The sequence below is a fragment of the Etheostoma spectabile genome, chromosome 18, assembly GCF_008692095.1.
Source record: "Etheostoma spectabile isolate EspeVRDwgs_2016 chromosome 18, UIUC_Espe_1.0, whole genome shotgun sequence".
NCBI classification, from domain to species: domain Eukaryota; kingdom Metazoa; phylum Chordata; class Actinopteri; order Perciformes; family Percidae; genus Etheostoma; species Etheostoma spectabile.
The window spans coordinates 3,529,410-3,545,248 of NC_045750.1; the positions used below are offsets into that span (position 1 = coordinate 3,529,410).

General features: G+C 42.3%; 1 protein-coding gene and 1 long non-coding RNA gene across 10 annotated transcripts in view; one reads left to right on the top strand and one right to left on the bottom strand.

Annotated features, from left to right (window-relative positions):
- myt1la (myelin transcription factor 1-like, a) overlaps positions 1 to 15,839 on the bottom strand; it is a 78,923-nt gene that overhangs the window by 48,193 nt on the left and 14,891 nt on the right. For 7 of the 9 annotated variants that reach the window (XM_032542738.1, XM_032542739.1, XM_032542741.1 and 4 more), the window contains exons 2-5: positions 13,901 to 13,988; positions 13,712 to 13,766; positions 13,047 to 13,080; positions 7,748 to 7,810 (exon numbers count right to left, since the gene is read on the bottom strand). In XM_032542738.1, coding sequence (XP_032398629.1) covers positions 7,748 to 7,810; positions 13,047 to 13,080; positions 13,712 to 13,766 — 152 coding nt within the window. In that variant the 5' untranslated portion in view covers positions 13,901 to 13,988. Of the gene's footprint in view, positions 1 to 7,747; positions 7,811 to 13,046; positions 13,081 to 13,711; positions 13,770 to 13,900; positions 13,989 to 15,839 lie in introns of all 9 variants that reach the window. The other 2 variants (XM_032542737.1, XM_032542736.1) reach the window with 1 other exon arrangement.
- Positions 12,529 to 15,839, top strand: part of LOC116706152 (uncharacterized) — a 10,774-nt gene continuing 7,463 nt past the window's right edge. The window contains exon 1 of the long non-coding RNA XR_004336155.1: positions 12,529 to 12,539. This is a non-coding gene — a long non-coding RNA (uncharacterized LOC116706152). The remainder of the gene's footprint in view (positions 12,540 to 15,839) is intronic.

The window sequence follows — 15,839 nt, forward strand, 5'->3', positions numbered from 1 at the left end:
TACAAACTGTCGGGCAGTGAAGCTTCACTATTACTTTCTTTATAGTTTCACATTTCAAGTCAGATAATCCCAATTTTGGACATGAGGGGTTGGTACAAGCATCGTCCCAATGAGAAAATACCATAAATGTACCTCACTTTCAGCATTTTTGTCTCTTTAAAAAAAGAAAAAACTAAACGGGGCAGCATTTAGCTGAAAGTGGTACTTTGAGCTAAATGCTAACATGCTACTGTTCAGCAGGTATAACGTGCACCATGTTCATCATCTTGGTCCAACCAGATTGTTCAGCTTGAGGAAACATGTTTAACAAAGATAAACCTAAATGACTGTAATACACAATGCTCACACACAAAAAATCCCTCGTAAAAGTATTTGAACTGTTATCATATTAGTAAGATGATGTATATATGGGAGGACCATCGCTTCAGAAAAACATTTTATCTGTTATCACATGTCATCAAATGTACTCTGCGGTCTATAATTAGATGTTTCCGTTTCTTCCAGACAAGATGTATATTACATTTTCTATATTCTAGGCTTAATTAATTACATGAATATGTTAACGATTTTAAACTTGATACGCTAGAAATGACAGTATTGAGGTTGAAATCAATGACAGAGGAATATGTGATTAAATCAACTTCATATAATACTACAGCATATATTCCAACTACACACACACATACACACACACTTCCCATCAAATGATCCCTCCATCTTTTACCTTATTGGCTGTCTGCTGCTTGCCTTTGTGTACATGCGAGTGTGTGTGTGCGTGTGTGTGACCTTAGCCACCTTGCTGTCTCCCGCCAATTAAAATTCTGGTGGTAATTAAAGCAGATCAGAAACGAGGGAATGCTGCAGACAAGGGCGAGAGACTATGCATGGTAATTATGTGGAGGGAGATAGAGAGGGGGGTGGGGGGGGGGTTCACACATTTTCTCCTCACACTAAACTGATCTGCTGCAGTCTAATATGAGGCACCGGCATTGATTATATGCTGTGGTAGATCGATTGATAACTTATCGGCTCTCTGTATAAAGACCTTGACTGATGCCAATGAAAATGTGGCTCAAATTTACAGTCTAAAGCAATTATTTGTCTAGAAATGATGTTTCAGTTTCAGTGTATTATATTTAAAGGACTGCACGTTGAATTCCAACATCAGATATTCTTTTCAAATGATTATGAGAGTACCACACCACCGGCATCTAGTGCTCTAACCTACACCTGGAACCCCACTATGTTCTCCTAATAGACACCTGCAGTTTATTTTTGTCTCTATTAGAAAACCGGTTGTCCATTTCTGTCTCTACATGGACACCTGGAGTCTTTTCTAGTCTTTATTTTTTAGTCTATGAGGACTCCTGGAGTACAGGTTTGTGCCTACAAGGACACCTAAGTGCAGTATTATCTCTGAAGGGACACCTGTAGTCCGTTTTGTCTCAATGTAGACACCTGTAGTCCGTTTTGTCTCAATGTAGACACCTGTAGTCCGTTTTGTCTCAATGTAGACACCTGTAGTCCGTTTTGTCTCTTATACAATTGTCAACTTGCCAATGAAACGAAGAGAGGCTGTGTTTTAATCCACCTTTGTGTTTCAAAGTGTGTTTCTCACAAGTCACTTAATCTAACTGCTATCGGAGCCTGAAGCATCAGTAACTGTTGCTACGGTTACCTGCAGTTTAATATACCTTACACACATATTTGCTCGAGGCATGTCAGCCAATCAGAAACTGGATTTTCTCTGCAACTGTGGTAAAAAATAAACTTCCTAATTAGTGTCGGCCACTTACGTGATATTTACTCATTTCTAATAAACTATATCCAGTTCTTCATTAAAAAAAACACTGTTTAAATGGGGAAATTATTAAGTTAAATATATATATTATTTTTTTAAGAGTTAAAAAATACAAAATAAAATCATCTTTTGTGTCAATGAAGAGAGTGATATCACTGCCGTGTGATAATTACATCCAGGTATGTGTGGATAAGGGTAGAATAATTGCCCCAGGCAATTCCACGTGCCAACACTCATCACCGTGGCAACGGGTTGGCACTAAAGGAGGAGGGGGGGAGAATATATATAAGAGATTGGGTGGTGTCAGTGAGCTGAATAGGCGAGGGTGGGGGAGGAATGTGGGCGACACGATGTTCACATCCTATACTAGCGGTTGCCATGAGAGACAGGCTGCATTCCTCCTGGTCCTCATACTGCAGCATCCGCACGGTGCTGTCGCCATGGTGACACCCTCCAGAGAGAGAGACCAAGAGGGTGAGAGAGAGAGAGAGAGTGAGAGAGAGAGAGAGAGAGAGAGAGAGTGTGAGAGAGAGAGAGAGAGAGAGAAAGAGAGAAAGAGAGAGAGAGTGAGAGAGAGAGAGAGAAAGAGTGAGAGAGAGAAAGAGAAAGAGAGTGAGAGAGAGAGAGAGAGAAAGAGAGAGAGAGAGTGAGAGAGAGAAAGAGAGAGAGAGTGAAGAGAGAGAGAGAGAGAGAGAAAGAAAGGTATGGGAGGAAGAAAGGGAGAAGGGCGAGAGACAATGACTTTGAACTCATTGAGCACATTGCACACTGCCTCTGCTTCAGGAAGTTGTAGATCCCAGGGATGAGGAGAGAGGTTCTGATTGGCTCTCCAACCAGAAGGTCGGGTATTAGGAACGAGATTCGGTTAAAGGATAACAGGAGCCTAGATTCTCTCAGTTTCTTCTTGTCAACAAATTCCATAAAAAGACCTGACAGTCTCCAGATTTCCTGCATGGGATTCAAACTGCATGCCGCGGTATGCTGTGGTCTGAATTAAATCCTAAGGGTTGCGAGTTCAATCCATAAATGTATAATAAGGAACAGCGAGTTGCTCAGTGGCGAATTATCTTGTAGTGAAACGATACATTTTGTGGGGGTTGTGATTCACTCTCATTCAGATTCAGTCTCTTTCGCCATGTTAGTCTACAGACAAAAAAGTGTTTTTGGGTCAGACGGCATCACGTGACCGGCGTGGAGTTGTAACGCCACTGTTTGGCCGCCATGTGCAATTCATTTCCCGAGTTGTTTTTAGTGAAAAACCCTCTAATCATTGGGATTGTGTTGTACAACATCCAACAGCCACATTCTTTAGAAGAAATGGTGGAGACCAAAAACAGAGCAAAAGGCAGAGTGAATATTGGGCTTTTTTAGTTTTTTTTTTCACTCTCATTAATCTACACTGCAATATTACATATTGACAAAGCCAAGACAGGATGTTAAAAACTGAAATATCAGGTGGCTAGAAGCTCAAGTGCCTCCATTTTCTCTGATTGGAGTCCACCTGTGATAAATTCAACTGATTGGACATGATTTGGAAAACACACACACACACACCTGTCTCCATAAGGTCTAACAGCTGCCGGGCCGTGAGCTGCAGAGATGAGAGACAGGATTGTGGCACGGCACAAATCTGGGGAAGGCTACAAAAGCATCTCTGCTGCATGAAAGGACAGTGGCCTCTACAATTCTTAAATAGAAGAAGTGTGGTCTCTTCCTTTTTCATTGAATGCATTTGCAAACATGTCTTGAATCCTGTTTGTTTCTTTGTCATTAAGGGTTATTGAGTGTAGAAACATTTTATTAAAACATTTGAGCCCAAGGCTGCAACATAAAAGAGCGCAGACCTTCACCAAGGCACGCCGTATCCCACCATGTTAAGGCAGCGGGAATTTTCCCAGTTGAAAACTAATTGTTCTGATTTATTCCAAAACCACATGAATGCAGCATAAATGCCAAGTAGATGGTGTTACTTCTGCCTACTTAAATATTTCAAAAGGGGTGCCTCAGGGCTCATCCTTGGGCCTCTTCTTTTAATCATTATACAAACAACCTCTGCAATAATATAAAAAATGCAAACTATCATTACTACGCTGATGACACTGTTCATCTATTGTTCTGGGTCCACATAGGTCAGCATCACAAACTTACAGTCGCTTTTAATATCTTGCAACATAATCTGGCTTCTTTAAAATTGGTTCTAAACTCTAAAAAAACTAAAGTCATGACTTTCACTCTGGGAAAATCACTAGAATAATGTCCCAACCATTGTACACTTTCTGGTACAGAAATTGAAGAAGTGTCACATTACAAATATTTGGGTATTACCATCGACCAATCATTGTCTTTTACAATGCATATCCAAGATTTAGTTAAAAAACTGAAATTGAAGTTAGGTTTTTTCTTTAGAATCAAGTCTTGTTATCATTTGAATCAAAAAAAACAACTAGTAAATGCAACATTCTTGTCTGTGTTGGACTACGGTGATATTTTATACATGCATTCAACCTCCCAGTGTCTTCATGCTTTGGACACTGTGTTTCATGGAGCCTTGAGATTCATCACAAACTTAAAATCTCTCACTCATCACTGTTGTTGTATTCTCGGGTCGGGTGGTTTTCACTCTCGATTCGGCGTTGGATGCACTGGCATCTTTTTATTTATAAGGCAGTATTAGGACTTTTCCTCCTTATTTGAACACCTACATCGTCCCGAGGTCTGCAGGGACATATCACCTGCGCTCACAGGATCTGGTTTTGTTGACAGTCCCTAAAGCCCGCACTGACTTTGGCAAAAGGGCTTTTAATTTTGCAGCCCCTCTGCATGGAATCAGCTTCAAAATGAACTCCATTTGAAGGAGTTGGTCTCATTTTATTCTTTTAAAGGCTTGTTAAAGGACCTGGCAGAAGGGCAGTCTGTATGTCACTGTTTTTAAATTGATTTAGACCCAGGTATTTTATGATGACATTGTTGTTTGAATATGAGTGAAAGTGTGTTTATGTATTTACATGTAAGTGTCTCTGTCTGAAACGTGCTGCTGCCACTTGCCAGGACACTCTTGTAAAAGAGATTTTTAATCTCAAGGAGTTTTTTATCCTGGTTAAATAAAGGTTTGAATGAATGAATGAATGAAATGCCCTTGCAATCTCGAAATGTTCACGAAAGTGAAAGATACAATCCACCCCGAAGTATAATTGGTTCTTTCTCGGGCCATGCTACCCCCTACCAGCAAGATTACTGAAAATCAGGCCTGTAGTCTTTTTGTAACCCTGTTGCCAGACAAACCAAGCTGAAAACATGGCTTCCTTGTCGGAGTTAATGAGGTAATGAGGCCTGGATACCGTCTAAATGAATTATGTTTCCGCTGGATGTGTAAAAAGACATCTTAACAACTTTCTAAAGTGGTAATATTGAATACTTTGCCGTTACAGCGGGTTGTGCTGCCCCTAAAATGGCCCAAAAAACTTGGCTCCACATTATGTCATGCAGTTCACTCCATGTTCCTAGACACAGGTGGTTACTGTTGCTTTATAATATCTTCATACTTCCGGTCTTTGTGCTAAGCTAGGCTAAACACATTGGTGAACTACACACACACACTCAGGTGAAACTGATATCCATCGTCTCATCTGACTCTGGGGACCCTTACTGCATGTCAAATAACGTTAGATATGGTGGATCAATGTTTGGTGGAGTCAGAAGACACATCCCGACCTGTATAGAAAGAAAGAAAAAAAAACAGGCGGAAAACGCAAACGATTGACTCCCTTTTGCTGTGTGTTTTTGTAAAATCAGATGTTTGTGTACTGTACACTCCTGTGATCAGCTGATGATTAACTGATTGTGTGACTGTCGCCGTTTCCCCGGAGAGGGGAACATCAGACGACCTACTCATCTCCCTTTCTCTCTTTCTCAGCCTCCAGCGCTTGTCTTTTCCTCCCTGTCACTTCAGTAATTTGCCGGCATGGCTATTTATAAGAGTTGATAAAAGGGAAAACACTCTGCTAGAAAGAACTTTGAGCCTCGACATGGATGAGGAGTCCTCAAAGTGTTTGGACAACATGGACATTTGAACGCGTACAAGTCTACGACAACTGGGCAACTCCATCTGCTGATGAAGTTTATCAAAAGAAAGAACAGTATTATTTCATAAAGCAACTCACACACATGTCTCATCCTTTAAAAGCTGCATTTTTTCAGTGAATATCTGAGCTCTTATTTTGGAGTTTGACTCTCAGTACGTCAGATGCATTTTCCAGAGTGTCTCTGTGCCCTTTGCAGCACCATCAGTCTGCTCTGCCAGCGATTCGCCACCCTGCCCTTCTCATTATCTCTCTGTTACCGCGGGCGTCAAACCACCGCTGTCCAGAGCTGTGCAACCTCTATATGCTAGAATCCCCCCGCCACACACACACACACACACACACACACACACACACACACACACACACACACACACACACACACACACACAAGCCTCAACACTGAAATACAATAACGGAGAGCTGCATCAAAACATCTCAATGCGAGCTTTGATTTCATAATGGATGTTTAATTTTACCTAAAATATGCCTACCCAAATGGAAAAAACATTCAAATTTCCTCCTCCACAGCTTCACATTCAGTCTTCTATTATATTTTCTTTGAGTGAAATCCTCTGTGGTCCACTTCAATCCAGCTACAGTTGCTTTGATGTAAATTTCAACTGTCTTATAAAATGTATGGCGTTTCGACCACGATTTCTGCGGAAAAACGTTTTTGTAGCTTCGTTAAAAAAATAGAATCAACATATTTGCATTAGGAGAAGATGAAATCATTTCATCCTATTACCAGTTTTTTTTTTTTTTATTTAAAAAAAAGATATTATTAAGACTTTAGTGCAAGGATCTGACATGTTCAAACTAAGATTTCAGCACTAAGTAAGAGCAGAAATACTCGTAGCGAGCGCCACTTTTTGCAGCGGCCCCCTGCTTTTGCTGGTAATTTCCCGTTTCCAACGGCGACAGAGATCTGAGGCAGAAACCATCAAGCAGTCCAACTTCTTTGGCTGCAGGAAGGACAACCATTGGTCGGTGTGACCTCGGGCCGTCACAGCTCCTCCACACTCTGGCTGATTGCTTTTCTATCTGCGGCCCTGTGACGGAGCGCTGGGTGTACTGAGCTGGAGGCTGCCACCTGCAAACGCTGCCAATCCAGGAGGTCTGAAACCGTGACGCCAGCTCATTTATTGTCGGTACGGTTCGGTTTCTGAGCTGCTGAGTGAGATGTTTTAAGCCTGCAGGCAACCCCACCCCCTTAAGATTTCTTTTTACAAGAAAAGTCTGCGAAATTCTCAGGTTATCTGGAATGTTTTCAACATTTTATTTCACGCTTTGTTGGAATTTTCTGTTATATTTTCTGTAAATGTTGTCCCCTTACATTCAGACAAAGTTTATAATCACTAATTCCAAGTCATTAGTTTATTTTTGTGCCCAAAAACAGTTGAATTGATTAGAATCAGCCTGTTACATTTTTTTTATGTATTTGTAGAATAAAAGTTGTCAGAAAAAATACCCTAAGACATGAGCTAGGTGTCCTCAATGGTAGTTACAGCACTGCCTGCAGGGTCAGCTGCCTCATCACACCAACACCCCCCCACCCCCCCCCCCATTAGAGAACCAAAATCACATGTTACCTGCGTATATGTTTAGGTCCTGATCATGTCTGTGTGCATTTCAGGCCTGTGTGTGGTGATTACTAACAAGACAGAGTGTAAAATGTAATTTCTCCACTGGGGATCAATCAACAATATAAATTTATTAAAGTTGATGTAAAGTATTTGGTAAAACTATTGTGATATTTGATCTTCCCCCTATCGCCCAGCGAGGCCGACTGAAGATCATTGACTCAAAGAACTGTCTAAATGATAACTTCATTATCAATGTACAAAATCTGTCGAGTGGTTCATACCTGCGGTGTCTGGCGTACTTCCCGCTGACGTGACCGCTGCCATCACAGCCTGGAGTGGGACAGCTGAGGAGGAAACACACACACACACACACACACACACACATATACACACCGTCAAACTGTTGGGTAGTGTTGATGCAACATGAGGACAGCGCGACTAGCTTTGACAGTAGGGATGCCCATTCTTAGTCAATCAGTCTAAGATTTAGACTAAGATTTCTTTAGCTCATTAGTTATTTTTTCTTCCTTTTTTAATGCTGAATTGGTGGAAATGGGGCTTTTGCAGGATTCTTTGGGAAGAAACTTCTTTGTGAAGAGTTTTACAAAGCTGTCGATTTGATTGAATATTAGATTTGTCAAAAAAATCACAAGTGTTTGTCAACTAAAGGCCGTTTCATCGTTCTGCGCCGGAGTTTTCGACGAAGCCTACGTAAGTGGCCTGATGTTTATACAAGTGCGCTGGTGTGTGTGTGTATGTGTGTGTGTGTGTGTGTCGGGGGGGGGGGGAGAGAGTGAGCAATTAGCTTTGGATCGAGTAGCGACTCTAGGGTCATGGTGAGAGAAACAAAGAGTCTCCTCGGTTCTTTCTGACCACAGTGGGACATCTGTAGCAGGTGAAGTTAACCCTAGTCTTGATTTCATGTTGTTTACGGAGAAGGAAAAGCAGGAAATGAGTCCTGGGAAATGCAACGCTACCAAGCCACGGCCGAGAGACGTGTGTCACCGAGACGTGTAGTTACAATTTTTCGAGAGGTGCACGTCAGGCTACGGCATAGGGTCCGGTGTAGACCCGGAGGGGTCTGCAGGGGTACACCATCGATTCTACAGACAACCATAAAACGGCCTTAAGAATTTCTTTAGTGGAGGACAGACCTAGATGTTGAATGTTGAGGTTAATACATGTGAATAAGTATGAAAGCTGAAACTAGAATGCACTTGAGAAAAGTTCCCATTCATTTGAAAATGCAGGTGAAGAATAAAGATGAGTTTTCAACACTATTTTTCATCCGGCCTTGATGTGGAAACACCAACACATGGATCAGCAGCAGGTTGAAGTCTTTCTGTCTGTTTAATGTTTTGGAATCGTGCAGTTTTCTCCGGAGCTCTGAGTCACTCTGCTGCAGCTTTCAGGCCGCCGGGGCCCCGAAGACAAGCAGACCGCCGGCCGACGCACGCTGCCTGGCTTCAGGGACCCCCACACCCACGACCTCTGACCCCCCTGCACACACTGCAGAGGGCCGCCCACCCTCCAGCCAACACCACCTGATCCGTACGCTTTGTAACTGCAGGCTGAGAAATGAGAGCTGCATGAAAGATAAAGGTGAAGATTTGGCATCACGAGCGCAGGGAGGGAGGAGGAGGAGGAAGAGGAAGAGGAGGAAGAGGAGGACAGGAAAGAAGATGAAGAACAAAAGAGGAGAAAGACAAGGAGGTTAAAAGAGAAGAGGAAAAGGGTGAGGGAAAAATACTGGCAAGAAAGGAGTAGGAGACGAAGACAAGTCAGGGGAAAAGAGAGGAGGTAGAAGGGGGCAAAGAGGTAGAGGAAGAGAAAAATGGAAGGGAGGAGGAAGAGTAAGAAGAACAAGGAAGGAAATGAAAAAGATGGAAAAGAGGAGGAACTCAAAAAGGTAAAGGAGGAAGAGGAAACACGTGAGGAAAAAGACAATAACGGCAAGGAATAAAGAAAGAGGAGGAGATTAACAAACAGAAGCAGGGTGAGGAAATGGCAATATATTGTAGAAAAAGGAGGAAGAGCAGGAGAAAAAAGGAGAGGGAGAAAAAACATGATGGGAAGGAGAAGTATAGGTTGAAAAAAGGAGGAAGAGGAGGCTTGTTTTGTTCAAGGTGAGGTGGATTATCAGTCAGTGTGTGAGACTGACTGTGTTGCTGTATTGATCCCAGCTCTGATGTGTGTGTGTGTGTGATGTGTGTGTGTGTGTGGTGTGTGTGGTGTGTGTGTGTGTGTTGTGTGTGTGTGTGTGTGTGTGTGTGTGTGTGCGTGTGTGCTTTCCAAACATGCTTAAAATTCCCAAAATGCATTGGTGCAACTTTAACCTTAACAAGCTGTGCCGATTAAAACCCTCCTTTTCTTAAGACTACATGTGTTTTTCCTCTATGGAGAGGTACTTCCACTTGTTTCCAAAGCAACTGAATATTTCTTTCAGTAAGTTTCTTGTTAGCGTTGTTGTTCTTGATCTCAGTGCAGAGAGCTGTATGACTTATTGATGTCAACATCAACACAGTGAAGAGACAGAGCTATAGAAACAGCTTCAATCTGGGGTTTTTTCAAGTAAAGAAGGCTGCGTACTGAATGCTTCTGAGCTGTTGAAGCTAAAACAGAAGCGCAGAGCCGTGCAGGAAAACCAGACATGGTTTTCTATAAGAGGAGAACGGATGTTTAAAGACAGTAAACATGTGCGTGGCAGGCCTTGAAAAAGGCTAAAGGTCCAGACAAACCAGAAAGTCTCTTCTGGTAGCTTGGTGGGTGATGACTACTTGTTGGTCAGGTAATGTAACAGATCCCCTCAGTGCTGACCCTCTGATCCTCAGTTCCCCGCAAAGTATTGCACATCAAGATGGTTTGCAATCGGCGAATGACTTAGCATTTGAGATTTGCACGTCAAAATGAATCTCAGGATCAAAGCGATTCCATTGGAAATACATTTGTTCTGGCCGGTAAGGGCACCGCGGGGCATCCATTGAATTTAACTATTTCTCGGTAACAAGTGGAAATTGCCAATTTGGCCAAAAAGGAAAGGTCAGAGGGTCCTCAAAAATATCTCCATGAATATCAAATATGTCCAGTCGTTGTGCTTTCTGACCACGGCGGGGAATCTGTAGCAGGAGAAGTTAACCCTAGTCTTGATTTCATGTTGTTTATGGAGAAGGAGAAGCAGGAAATGAGTCGGAAGAAATGCAACGCTACCAAGCCACGGCCCAGAGATGTGGGTCGGCGAGACGTGTAGTTACAATTTTGGAGAAGTGCACGTCGCTACAGCGTAGGGTCTGGAGTAGACCCAGAGGGGTCTGCAGGGGTACACCGTCGAGTCTACAGACAACCATAAAACGGCCTTAAGAATTTCTTTAGTGGAGGACAGACCTAGATGTTGAATGTTGAAGTTAATACATGTGAATAAGTATGAAAGCTGAAACTAGAATGCACTTGAGAAAAGTTCCCATTCATTTGAAAATGCAGGTGAAGAATAAAGATGAGTTTTCAACATTATTTTTCATCCGGCCTTGATGTGGAAACACCAACACATGGATCAGCAGCAGGTTGAAGTCGTTCTGTCTGTTTAAGGTTTTGGAATCGTGGAGTTTTCTCCGGGGCAACTGAATAATTCTTTCGGTAGTTTTCTTGTTAGCGTTGTTGTTCTTGATGGCACCAACATCTCCATCTTAAATGCCCATCAGACAGCAGGACCAACATCAATTACAGGGAGGGGGCTTTCCCACATGCCTCTTTTAGTTCGGTTGAATCGCACTACGGTTTGTTTTTCTCCTTTGTGGGATTTATTTGTATTAGTAGAATGTGATTCAACCTTAATCCGCCCAAAATATGGGTACTCTGAGTCTGAGATACAGTATCCAGGTGTGCTTTCCAATCTGCGATGAGGCAGAGCAGCAAACTGTTGCACCTGGTAATGTTTCTCTCCCAGAAATGTAGCTCAGCGTAAATTCTTTCAGGAAGACCTAACTATTAATTGATGCACTCCTGAATCATTCAGCTGTTATCCTAATAAATGTATATTTTATCATGCGTGTATAACTGTCGCATGTCTGCAACTAGTCTCTCCTGATTGAAATGCATCTCATGGTAAATCCCACTTAGTATATAAGTGAGGGTTATTGACCATGAATTCCAAAAAATACTGCCAAACTAGTGGTAGTAAAGTGGTGTTAGTGAAAACTAAAAAAAAAAGTCTGAAAAAGGGACAAAATTGTCAAATCTTTGTCCGTTTTTGACCCGGGAGGACAACACAAGGGTTAAAATCATGGCCAGATCTCACACCTCTTTTCCCCCCCACACCTGCTCCATCACACCACAGTGACAAACTGATTTATATATGTTCATCCCTGCAGATTAGTCAGTGTCTGTGAAGGAGAAAAATGTTCAGTGACGACTCCTGGCACGCTTATAGTATTTCACAGTATTTACCGTATGAGTCATTTCTAACTTCAAAGCTTGTGTGTCCACATCTGGCCCTGGCTGCGCAGCCCGCACCAGCACCCATCAGATTTAAATCCTGAGGTTTCTGCCCCCCCGCTCGCAGCTCGCACAGCACAGACGGGACGTGTTGTTTACAGTAAAGCGTTGACCTGAATCAAACCGGGTTCAACCATAATCTGCTGCACACACCAATATTTGTCAGTTTTGCTAAATGAGATTAAGTGAAGCAGAAACACACACACACACACACACACACACACACACAGGTAGCAGTGATATTCAGCATTTACTGTCAGCAGCTGCTGGCGTGTTTCTCCACTTTATGATGCAAAATGGAGTAAGTCATCAAAATGTGATGACTTATCGGTCGATTCACATTGAAAATTTCAAATATTATCCCGATGCACTGCTGACCCACACCTGTATGACAACTGGTTTAATGAACAGCATCAATCCACCTTTTAATCTCACACTCCATCTTAAACTCACTTGAGAACGAAAGCCAATCAAGTGTTTTTTGGGGGAGTATCATAGTTTCTTCAGCTGCTTCATGCAAATGTGCACAAGAGGATTCAACAACACTCTATCGTCTGCATAGAAGAAAACATTTAATCCAATGGTGTAGTAGTGTCTTCAGCAGTGGCTATGCTTTGGCTTCTAGCCAATTTACTTTAAACACATTACTTTAAGGATATCTTCATATCACCAGTGGGCGGTTTGTTCATTTTTAACAGGGGGGAAGGAGACTTGAGAGAAAAAGTCCCAGATATGTCTGCTACATCAGCACCATGGACAGCGCCCTGGTGACTGACTTGACATGACTTCACAGTTACCTGCTGATGTTTCAGAGCCATGGTCAGGTCCATAGGTTCTAACATGCACAAACCACAGTCTGATAAAGGATCAATGAGTCAGGCAGACAAAACAAACATATTCAACTTATTGGGAAGGTAGTCGGGGGATAGCAGGTAAACAACAGGCATGCATTTTGGTCATCCTGCTCATTCCTCCTCACAGCGCCTACATATAATGTCCCGCATTTTTCTCCTTTTCTCCTTTTCCCTCTAGCTTGTCACTGTTGTCAGTGTCATTGTTCTTTTTTTTCCGGTCTGTGTCCGGTTTACGTACCTGAATAACTCCTGTGTCACTGCTTCCACGGTGGCTTCAGACAAAGAGAAAACAAAAAAGGATATCACAATCAAACAATAATTAACACATCTGCTATGTGTGGGCTTCAGATTCATTTTACATTTCTAATTATGTTCAGAGTCAAGTATTAACCTATTTATGTTTGGTATAAACTTTTGATATTTGGAGACTTCCTGCAAGAATTGCATTTTTCAGCAATGAATGGCGAGCACATTTTTTCAGGAAACTGCTCAGAAACCCCATTATTGTCAATATATGAAAGCCATACATCCTCTGAATGCCCATGGCCTCTAGTTTGTGGCTCATGATGCTGTGATAACCCTGGCGATCACATCAGGTCTTTTTTTTTTAAATGGTCTCACAACAATCAAAAGCTACTGTAAAGGACTAACTTCCTATGTGTTTAAAACCACAATCCCTACATTTTCTGGTTTATGAGTTGTATTTCCTGCCACTACTAGTGGCGCTAGTTTATGAAACACTCCTGTGGGTCGTATTAGACGGTAGGAATAAACAATCTGTATCCTCATTTGGAGACTCTTACAATGGGGACCATGGAAACATATGGATGAGTCTTCGCTAGCTTGCTCCTTTTTAATGTGCAGTGATTCAGAGGTCTATATATAGAAAGCAGATGAACATACCTCTGACTCCTTTGGATCGTGTGCGATGGCGTTTTTTAACTGCATTCACCTCCATCTGATGAGGGAAAACACAAGTGAACACTGAACATGAGTTTTTTTTGTATTTCATAACATAATTAAGTGTTTTTGCTGCAAAGAAAATCCCTTCAGACAAAAACACCAGGTGGCGGCGTGACGGTGCATCTTTACCTGTCGGGGCTCGGTGTGGCACTGGTCCTGTAGCTGAAGAGTCTTTATACCGAACAGGAATTCAGAAGCCGTCTTCCAGAGTCATGATCTTCAAAAAACAAAACAACAGCTTGTCAGATTCCCGTGAGCAAAGACTCACTGTGTACTGTCCCTGTGAAATGTAAAAGGATAATATTCAAATGGCCTTGAGAGACTTGGGAGACTGCTGCCCAACACCGGCTACACATTTTTACTGATATTTTTTCATGCGTGACATTTTATACATTCAGGTTTACCCATAGACTGTATATTAATGGACAGAGCATGTGTGACGTCACCCATTGTTTTGTGGAGATCTGCTATGAGTCGTCGAGGTTGCCGTTACGGGCGCAGCCATCCCGGTCGCAGATGTGACAATTTTAGACGAGAGGGGGGAGTGAGGGGGGGAGTGTGGGAGGAGCCTTTACACTCTAAGTTGCGTTACACACTTTCACTGGTAATCACAACATAGCCACGCCCTAAAACATCCCCTGCTTTATCGCAGATTTTAAAAACAACAAGACCATAAATCAAAAAGTGAAGAAAAAAAACATCATTCTGTGTTGCAGAAGACGTAAAACTAGCGATTGAGACCATAATCTCATTTTGAAAATGTTAACTGAGGTAATACATCAAGTGTGAAGTGGGTCACTTTCTCATGGACTTCTACAGAAACCAACCTCCTTTTGCAACCGCAATTGTCGCCTTCTGCAGGAGATCAGATAGAAAGCAGGTTTAAGGAGTCCCCCCTGCTGGAGATCAGATATAATGCAGGTTTAAGGAGTCCCCCCTGCTGGAGATCAGATATAATGCAGGTTTAAGGAGTCCCCCCCTGCTGGAGATCAGATATAATGCAGGTTTAAGGAGTCTCCCCCTGCTGGAGATCAGATATAATGCAGGTTTAAGGAGTCTCCCCCTGCTGGAGATCAGATATAATGCAGGTTTAAGGAGTCTCCCCCTGCTGGAGATCAGATATAATGCAGGTTTAAGGAGTCTCCCCCTGCTGGAGATCAGATATAATGCAGGTTTAAGGAGTCTCCCCCTGCTGGAGATCAGATATAATGCAGGTTTAAGGAGTCCCCCCTGCTGGAGATCAGATATAATGCAGGTTTAAGAAGTCTACTCCTGCCGAAACCTGGATGCTCTGTCCACAAATATTAACCGTCTACGGGTTTAACAGGATGAAATATGTTCAATAACCTACACCTTAAGATTTTATTCACTCAGTCAAGGTGTTAGGTAGGTGTTTCTGTGGAGAAGTTTTATGAACTTGATGTTACCCCCCCCCCCCCCAAAAAAAGAAGTCCTTTACAGCTTTTATCTTACTCTTGAAAGGATGCTTCAAAGGAGAACACATCTTCTAACTACGCCAGACAAGAACGAGGCGGTTTGCAACTTACAATTGTAGAAGCACATCCAAATCATCAGTGTAATACTGGCACACCAACCAGAAACCAACTACAGTCTGACAATAATTCATCACATCATGTCAGGCTGGATTTTAACAAATAAATGAGACAATTAACCTACAATTTAGTGATATCCCTGCAGTTGTGGTCTTGACCGGTTTTAAAATAAAATCCTGAATCAATCTGTTTGTGGAGACCGAGCTAAAGGTCTACAACAATGATTCACTCCTGTTTGTTAACTTACTCACTTATTACAGGCACTCGGGGACATTTCAGACACTTATTAATCATCTTCATTAAGACCACAGAATTGCTAATACTAATCACAAATCTGATCCAAAATAAACTATATAACTAAATGTTTTGTGTTCTTCTTTAAAATTTCAATAACCCAAAAGTCTCATGAGACGCTGCTGGGAGCGTTACATCGCACGCAGCAACATGAAAGAGAGCAAGACAACAGTGGAACAACAGTGCGATGATGACGATGAGAACACAGCCGCTCTGCGTGC